We start from the raw sequence: 8,708 nt of genomic DNA on the forward strand, positions 1-8,708 counted from the left end.
GAGTGAACCAATGTGAGTAAAGCAAAAGAAAAACAGTTAACGACAATTAATCTTAAAAAGAGTAGTTCAATATTTTACAACTTGGATGTTAGATGGTTCCTCACGCTGGAAGTAGCCTATTGGCCATGAGAAACTGTAATCCATGGTTCAGTTCTATAAACACCCACTAAAAAGCTAACAATCAATGAAAGTGATGGGCCATGTGAGCATGTAAAAAAAATGAAATCAATTAAAATCAACTCCATATTTGGTTTGATGTTACTTAAAAGGTAAGTTGGCCATTACATTTTTTTGTTACGGCCAATAGACTACTTTCAGGGAGAGGTACCGTCTAACATAAAGTTGTAAAATAGTGAACTACTCCTTTAAAATGTGTAAAAAGGAAAATTCTACATGATAACCGTTTTGGTCATACACTGACGCAAGACTGCTAGGCAGTGTGAACAGCATCTCGTAAACACTGCACAGACTATTTTGCTCACGCTTTGTCAAAATCCACTGCCATGGGGGCTCACAAAGGTAATGTGTCATGCATGAAATGCATTGCTGTAAATAGGAATGGGGATTTGAAATAGCTATTGACTCTTGACCAATCAGAATGACACACATCCACATTGCAGAGCTAAACAGTGGACATGCTGCTTTCCACTAGATGTTGGAACATTGCTGCAGGGACTTGCTTCCATTCAGCCACAAGAACATTTGTGAGGTCGGAAACTGAATTTGGGCGATTAGGCCTGGCTCGCAGTCGGCGTTCCAATTCAACCCAAAGGTGTTCGAAGGGGTTGAGGTCAGGGCTCTATGCAGGCCAGTCAAGTTCTTCCACACCAATCTCAACTAACCATTTTGATGCTCATAGACGTTGCCACCTCACAATAACAGCACTTACAGTTGACTGGGGCAGCTCTAGCAGGGAAGAAATTTGACTAACTGACTTGTTGGAAAGGTGGCATGCTGACGGTGCGACGTTGAAAGTCACTGAGCTCTTCAGTAAGGCCATTCTACTGCCCATGTTTGTCTATGGAGATTGCATGGCTGTGTGCTCCATTTTAATTTTATTTTATTGACTGTGCTTGGATGGTAAGTCTTTAGCTGATAGTCTAAAGTTGAATATAATATTTTATAATTCAAATAAAATCTATTTATCGATATAAATGTTACTATGTTTATCATTCTGGGGACATAACGGAGTTGAAAATAAATGTATCAAGATTATTTGTGTCATGTTAGGTCATACAATATCTATCAATGTGAATTTCCATTGATACATGTTTACAGTGTAGTACAGATTAAAATCCTAATTTACACTCATGGACATTTGAATTTTTTAATAAAGGGGTGAAAAAACTAAAACTGCAGCAGTGACACTGTTTAATAGAGGGTTGCAGCAAAATGTTGGTACTTTCTCCAAGTAACAGAACCACTATGTATTGATAGACAAAGTCGTACGATATTAAGCAATCATTATTCGAAATGAGTTGATCCACCCCTTTAAAAACACTCAAAAGATTTTCTGATACAGAAAAAATACTGTAGGGACAAAGCATATGGGAAGATCAAATGTCTCCCAATTTATACTTTTAATAACAATTTGTCATTTAAAAACAGATTTGCTTTGATCTCCTTGTGAAGGGGAAAGGTTATATAACAAAATAAATCTATACTGTTGTTTCCATGGAGATGGTTGAAAAGTTGAGTACAACATGCACCATTACGATTGCAGTAATCAACACATATTCCCATTATTCCATGCTAAGAGTGCTCATACTTAAGAGTCATAGGCTACGTCTCAAATGGCACCCTAGTCCCTGTATCCTATAAGGAATAGGCTGCCACTTTGGATGCTATGGGATGCTACCATTGTTTGTTTTTCGACTAAGATCTAGAACATGTGATTCTGTTAGAAATATTTATTGTGACTGAAGCAGCTGTCAAATACTCAAAAGGCTCTCAGCCTGAGAGGAATATCAGTTTGAAGCAAAAAAGTACTAATAAAACACTCATATTTTATCAGTTGCTGATAAAAATTTGTAATAAAGTATGTTACTATTATTTACTTTCTTAAAAAATATGAAGCAGTTTTTATCTTGGCATTTTGACACAAAATATCCTCTTGGATATTTACATGGGAAAAATACACTTTTTCAAGCAATAAAAACAAGCTTATATTATGGGTTTGCAAAAAGAATAAAAACAACTTTGCAGAAATAAGGGAGACACAGAATTGCATAGCATATTAGGATATAACTGAAAAGGAACTGAGCTTTTTTGGTATGGTAGGTTTTCATCGCTTTGTACTGACATTCTCCTCTGTATATATACATAATTAAGTATTTCCATTTCAAGTTCGTTCATATTTTCACTCATCCACAGTAGAGAACAGTTGAGTCTCTGCACTGGTTAGCAAGGGAAAAGTCCGGAATTCTTGCCACCTTGTCATCTCCTTTGCTACTTTGATTCAACAAGTCCATAGGAGTCTTTTTCAATAAAAAGATTATACTTTGTCAAAAGTGCCATTTTGCTACATTTATCAGTTGATCCACAGTCTGTCACTGAACACTTACACACACAGGTGTGTTAGACACCCCCAACACCTTTCAGACACTGTTAGTTTTGGTCACAAGGACACACACACTAACTCTCAAACACTCTCAGACACATACACACAGTAAAAACAAATGGGGAAAAGAGGTGGAACGGTAAAAAAAAAAAATTATGCACTCGAGTTTTATCTGCGTTTTGACATTCCAGCTGGTAAAGCTTTGAAAAGAACAAGCACCATTAGGAAAAGGCCTCCAATGTCCTCCACTCAGGGAGAGAGTTCAGCAGTTTCGCCTTGACTCTGTGCTCCCACAATAAGCACGAGAGTAACAAGACTACATTCAGGCTCTCGCCACTGCTCACAGTCAGTTCACAGTCGCTGAAATGTTTTCAGGCTTCGTTTTGCGGTTGTCTTTAGTCCTTTCCTCTCTTGTGGATAAAAAGTATGTATATGTTAGTAGGCAAGACACATCCTAGCTTTTTAAAATCCTTGAGGACAAAGTCTGAGTAGACGTTTCTGTCCGACTGAATGGCCGGTAAGGTCCTCACCGCCTCTGCTGTGCGTAGACGGGGTGCGCTAGTGTCACATTCAGAGAGTCATTGTGCTGGACCAGTGACGTGTGCTGGTAGTGGAGGACCAGTTCTTTGAGCGAGCTGTACAGGTTGTAAGGCTCAGCGAAGCCAAACCCTGAGGGCGTCTTGTTGATGACACAGTGCTTCACTTCACCTTCCACCCTGGAGAGGAGAGAGAAACGTCAAGTCATGTCCTGTTAGGTCAGGGTTGTACATTTTTGTTACAGCCCAGCACTACGGCACACCTGACTCTACGACTCGACAAACCATCAAGCCCTTGGTCAAGTGAGGTTCTACCCTACACTAAACTAGTCCACGGTTGAGCTGCAATGTCTACACTGAATGCTACACCAGTCTACAGTGTCTGATGTGTGTTTGCAGTGCCAACGTTGATGTACTGAACAGTGTAGAAGCAGATAGCTGGAATACAGGTTGAGGTAAACAGGTTGAGGTAAACAGAAACTGTGTAAAGCAGCACAGTCCCAACCTTCAAGGGAACACATAACACCTGTACCGAAACGGTCTCTGAACTGTGTTTGCAGTACTTCTTAGGTAAATTATGTCAGTAACCAAAGCAGGCAATGTCAGTTCTGGATGAGGTAGATGTGTACACAAATGTACTATAACGAGCAAGTAGAATGAGTACAAGGTCTTTATACGTACACAACACTGCAGGCGTAGCACCCTGCCTTGCTGCTGTCTCGAACCAGGAATGTTCCGTCCCTCTTCCCCCGGAGGAGGGCCTCAGCCTGAAGCCGGTTGATGTTGCCCAGCTTCCAGGAACGCTCGTCGTGGTGGGGAAGGTCCTCATCGTCATCCACCATAGAGTATTGACTGGAGAACACAGATGGACGGAGGGAGGGAGTTAGATAATTAAAGTTTGATATTGAATGTTTCTACCCCATTTAACAATGGTGCAATGTGATTCCCCTTTGTCAACTTTAGATAACAGGAACATAAAAAGGATGGAAGGCCAGTCTAGAATACTCACTCTTCTGTGTTCTCGTTTCTGATGTCTAGCCACTCGTTGAGCTTCTTCTGCCTGACTCCCTTCTGGGTCAACCACCTGGAACACAAGAACCATGACAACACCGATTAGAGACAGGAAGTAGGGAGACCTTTACAAGACGTTCCCTCACCAGAACAAAGTTATTTGAATTTATTTGAGACTAGGAGGTGGATAGAGATTATACTTACGTGAGGTACTGATCCCTGGTCTTGCGGAGCTGGATGAGGTCGGGTTTGATGCTGTTCATCCGTTTGTCGATCTCTCGGTAGTCAGCAGCCTGCTTCTTTAAGTCCTCCTCCAGACGCCGCTTGCTGTCCACGATCTCACTGATACGAGACTTCAGCTTCTCATAGTTGCCCATGATCCTGAGAAAAACAATAATTCACATAGTTAAGACACATGAAGAAATTGATCAGTTAAGAAAACGTTACTGTCCAAATTCAACCTTTTTATAATTTTTTGGGGGGTTTAGATCCAAGTCCTTACCTCTGGATCTCCTTGTCATTGCCTTCCCTCCTGAACTTCTCAATGTACTCCTTGCTGTACCGCTCTTGCGTTTGGCATTGCTCCTCGAATATCTTGATCGTTTCATTGAAGGCTTCGATCGCTGTCCTTTTCATTTGGATTTCCTGGGACGTCCTGGTGTACTCCTCGTAGAGTCGGTCATACTCTCGATTCTTCTCCTGGTACTGCTGATGGTACTCATGGAGCTTCTTCCCCACAGCATCAATATTGTCCTCCTTCACCACCTGATCCTGAGGAGGAAAGGAGAAGAAATGGATTGAATCTTCAGATTTATGATACATTTGCAAAGACCTTTTAGCTAAGATGTATTGTATGAAAAGTCCTAAACAAATAAAGTTGATGATTATGCTGATGGTTACCTGCTGGTGTTTGGAGACGGGAAACTGCAGCTTCACATCTAGCTTGGGGTTGTACTGGGCCAGGGACTCGTTACGGTAGTGGTTGATGAGCTCCACCACCGAGTTGAAGGTCAGGGGGTCAGAGAAGCCGTATTTCCCATCCCGGTGGAATATCTTGATCAGCTTATTGTTACCCCCTTTTCTGAAGGTGGAAACCAATAGAGAGCCAATTAAAAACTAAATTATCAACAAACACTTGTTATCAAGAATGTTGAGAAGTCTTTAAGAGGAAGGGAATGGGGAAGGATAGTCTTACCTCAACGTGAGCGTGTAGTCGCCGTGCATCTTGGTGGAGGCGTCACGGACCAAGAACGTACCGTCGGCCGTGTCCCTCAGTTTCTCGTTGACCTCCTCGCGGGAGATGTCTCCCCAGTACCACTCAGCGTCCTGCAGCGCCATGTTGTTGTTCATACCGTTGTTAGTGGCAGCAGGGGGAGTGGGTTTTGGTGGCTTGGGAGGTAGGGCTGTAGTGGACAAAAGGGGAGAGATGGCTGCTTAGTACATGATATAGTGATACAGTCAAATCCCTAGGTCATTAAAAACGATCATAAAGTTATCAGGAGGGATGTCAGAAAATCCTGGCGTAGTCTAAGAAAAAATTAGAATAGGTGTATGTGGTGCTTTCTAGGGTCAGCCATAGTAGTACGGCGCCCCTGGAGCAAATTAGGGTTAAGTGCCTTGCTCAAAGGCACATTGGCAGATTTTTCACCTTGTCTGCTCAGGTATTCGAATCCAGCGACCTTTCGGTTACTGGCCCAATGCGCTAACCACTAGGCTACCTGCCGGCCATGAGACTATAATGTAATGCTTAGCCAGCGTATTCCTGGGGGGAGCTGGAAGTGGGTGTTGGAATATCTATAGCTGCGAGATGCAATATTATTCCATTTGCTTTGCGGGTAATTAAATTGTCCCACAAATCTGTAGCGATACACATTAAACTGGACGCATCTTTGCCTCGCGAGCAGGAGACGTGAACCCAATCAAACGTCTGCGGCAGTTAGCAGTATCCTCCCCCCATCATCCTCCCCACTACTCTCTCCACTTGAGTGAGAGTGTCAGGGAGAATGGATTTCATTCAGGAAAAAGAAGCCCCTTCCCATCACTATCTCCAGTCTCCGTGTTTGGACCTGACTGGAAATCAACCCCATCTGTTGACCCGATTATACCATGCACAGATTATCTCTGCCTTTCTGTAGAACGGCCACAAAAAATACAAAATAAATTACACTGCACAATTTCAGACCTAAATGGAGCACAGCTATGATCCAGCAGCTCAAATACAAATAGTGCTAAACCATTGGAGTATCATCCTGTAAGTCCTATAACTACATATCTACCAATATAACTGTCTGTAGAGACAAAAAAATAAACAGATCCATTGACAAAAAAAATCATTGCGTGGCATTGAGCACATCCAGTCCCTTCTCTTCTAATGGCTTCTTCTCAGCAACAACATTCTCCCTAATGCAGATTGCCAGTCTGATTATATGCTGCTAGCTCTAGTGTCCATTGTCTCTGATGCTGGCCCCTGCATAGCACCCCTTCAGAAATCATTCCGTGGAGATGGGCTCATCAAAACGCCCTAAATTCTGCACTGGATTGGCTAATCACAAGTGACATTAACCTGCGAGGGCCGGCTGCCTGGCTCAGGTTCCCTATAGCTGCCTCTCTCTTTCTCGGAGGAAGGAGCAGGCAGGAGCAGAGCTGAAATGGTAGCAGGCTATTTTTAACCCACTAGTACTGCTGCACTCCCTTTGTTCCCTCTCTCTCTAGCAGCCTGCCTACTGACCTGGATCTCAGGCTTTAGTATATCAGGAGAGACACCGAGCCATGGGTATAATACACATGTTTATAACATGAGCCATATCCATGAGATGGAATATTATATGTAACAGTACATATAGTACAAATAACAGTACATAAACATCAACACCCAACTGGTGGCAGGAGTGCCTAAAGACACTGATCCCAAAGAGAGGAGCTCAGAGATAAAGCTCGGTGATGACCAGAGGGTATGGAAATGAAAGCAGTAGGTTTTGGGTTGACAGCCAAGGTGACATTTCACCACCTAGAAGAAAAAGAAACGCACACCTATTTAGGCGAGGTGCTGGCTAGCGGAGTAGAAAACTTAAAAATTAAAGGAGAGCCGCACACTCTAGGAGCTCAGATGCAAAAATATTTAATTTACCAACGTTTCGACAGGCAAGCTGTCTTCCACCACCAGAACACATCACACTGCCTTGTGAACTTCCTGAGCTGCTGCTAGCCCCTAGCCTCATACTAATCTCCTGGTCATACTGAAACCAGTGTCTCAGCATGCAAAGAGACAGACTTGTCATGCAACATCCAACGTGACTGAGCGAGTCAGTTTGCCTACCTGGAAGGTCCATCTCGAAGTAAAATAAAGGTTCGGAATCAGCATCAAACTCAGATCTCAGACACAAGTCCTCCAAACCATCCATGTTTCAAAGATTGCCTTGTTGCACATTTGAATGATAATAGAATATCGTAATACGCCCGGAAAGGAGCCCTGTTCTCTTGTACAAGCGCCTCGAAACCCATTTTAAAAAGCCATCATAAAGGGCAGCTTGCCTGCTTCCTTGCTCAGTAACGCGTTACATCACTTACCACAGCCAATCACACAGGGGGACTGTCACCGACCACTCCTGCATTTTTCATTTCCTGAGAGCGATGTCGTCATTTTGAAAGCACACTTGCCTTTTTTCTTTTTTTAGTTGCCGATGCTATCCCTCAATGTGCACAGCCCATGCAGTGCAGATCACAGTATCTATATAGACTAGAACACGCGCAGGCTAAAATACCTCTATAACAACCTTCGTACACAGCATCCTTTCCAAAGATCTGACTATAGCTGCTGCCAAACCAAACCGTGCAACATCTTCTCTTAGCTGCAGCACAATGTGAGAGAGAAAAACCTGCAGCCTCTCTCTTTCTCTTCCACGCTTGCTCTGACTCTCAGCCCTCCCCTCTGCCCCTCTCTTGCTGGTTGCTCGCCCCACCTCCCACACGTTGTGCACCGGTTTAGTCCTGCCCACTGTTGGCACTGAGACAAAGCCAGCTTGGCTGCTGCATCACGTAGGCACAGTGGTGTAAAGTACTTAAGTAAAAATACTTTAAAGTACTACTTAAGTTGTTTTTGGGGGCATCTGTACATTACTATTTATATTTGACAACTTTTACACCACTACATTCCTAAAGAAAATAATTAACTTTTTACTCCATACATTTGTACTCGTTACATTTTGAATGCTTAGCAGGACAGAAAAAAAGTCAAATTCACACACTTATCAAGAGAACATCCCTGGTCATCCCTACTGCCTCTATTCTGGCGGACTCACTAAACACAAATGCTTTGTTTGTAAGTTATGTCTGAGTGTTGGAGTGTGCCCCTGGCTATCTGTAAACAAAAATAATATTTTTTTATCTATTTTTATAAGAATATTGTGCCATCTGGTTTTCTTAATATAAGGAATTTGAAATGATCTAAATCTTTACTTTTGATACTTAAGTATATTTAAAACCAAATACTTTTAGACTTTTACTCAAGTAGTATTTTACTGGGCTACTTTCAGTTGAGTCATTTTCTATTAGGTATCTTTACTTTTACTCAAGTCAATCAATCAAATTCAAATTTATTTTAT

General features: G+C 42.4%; 1 protein-coding gene across 5 annotated transcripts in view; it reads right to left on the reverse strand.

Annotated features, from left to right (window-relative positions):
* Nucleotides 1-1,313: 1,313 nt before the first annotated feature.
* Nucleotides 1,314-8,708, reverse strand: part of LOC120025946 (phosphatidylinositol 3-kinase regulatory subunit alpha) — a 61,724-nt gene continuing 54,329 nt past the window's right edge. For 3 of the 5 annotated variants that reach the window (XM_038970687.1, XM_038970689.1, XM_038970688.1), the window contains 7 exons: nt 5,303-5,510; nt 5,008-5,188; nt 4,610-4,878; nt 4,312-4,488; nt 4,106-4,180; nt 3,778-3,948; nt 1,314-3,276 (listed from right to left, as the gene is read on the reverse strand). In XM_038970687.1, the coding sequence (XP_038826615.1) occupies nt 3,087-3,276; nt 3,778-3,948; nt 4,106-4,180; nt 4,312-4,488; nt 4,610-4,878; nt 5,008-5,188; nt 5,303-5,510 (1,271 nt within the window). In that variant the 3' untranslated portion in view covers nt 1,314-3,086. Of the gene's footprint in view, nt 3,277-3,777; nt 3,949-4,105; nt 4,181-4,311; nt 4,489-4,609; nt 4,879-5,007; nt 5,189-5,302; nt 5,511-7,423; nt 7,621-7,674; nt 8,030-8,708 lie in introns of those variants that run through there. The other 2 variants (XM_038970691.1, XM_038970690.1) reach the window with 2 other exon arrangements.

Source organism: Salvelinus namaycush, chromosome 31 (genome assembly GCF_016432855.1).
Source record: "Salvelinus namaycush isolate Seneca chromosome 31, SaNama_1.0, whole genome shotgun sequence".
NCBI lineage: Eukaryota > Metazoa > Chordata > Actinopteri > Salmoniformes > Salmonidae > Salvelinus > Salvelinus namaycush.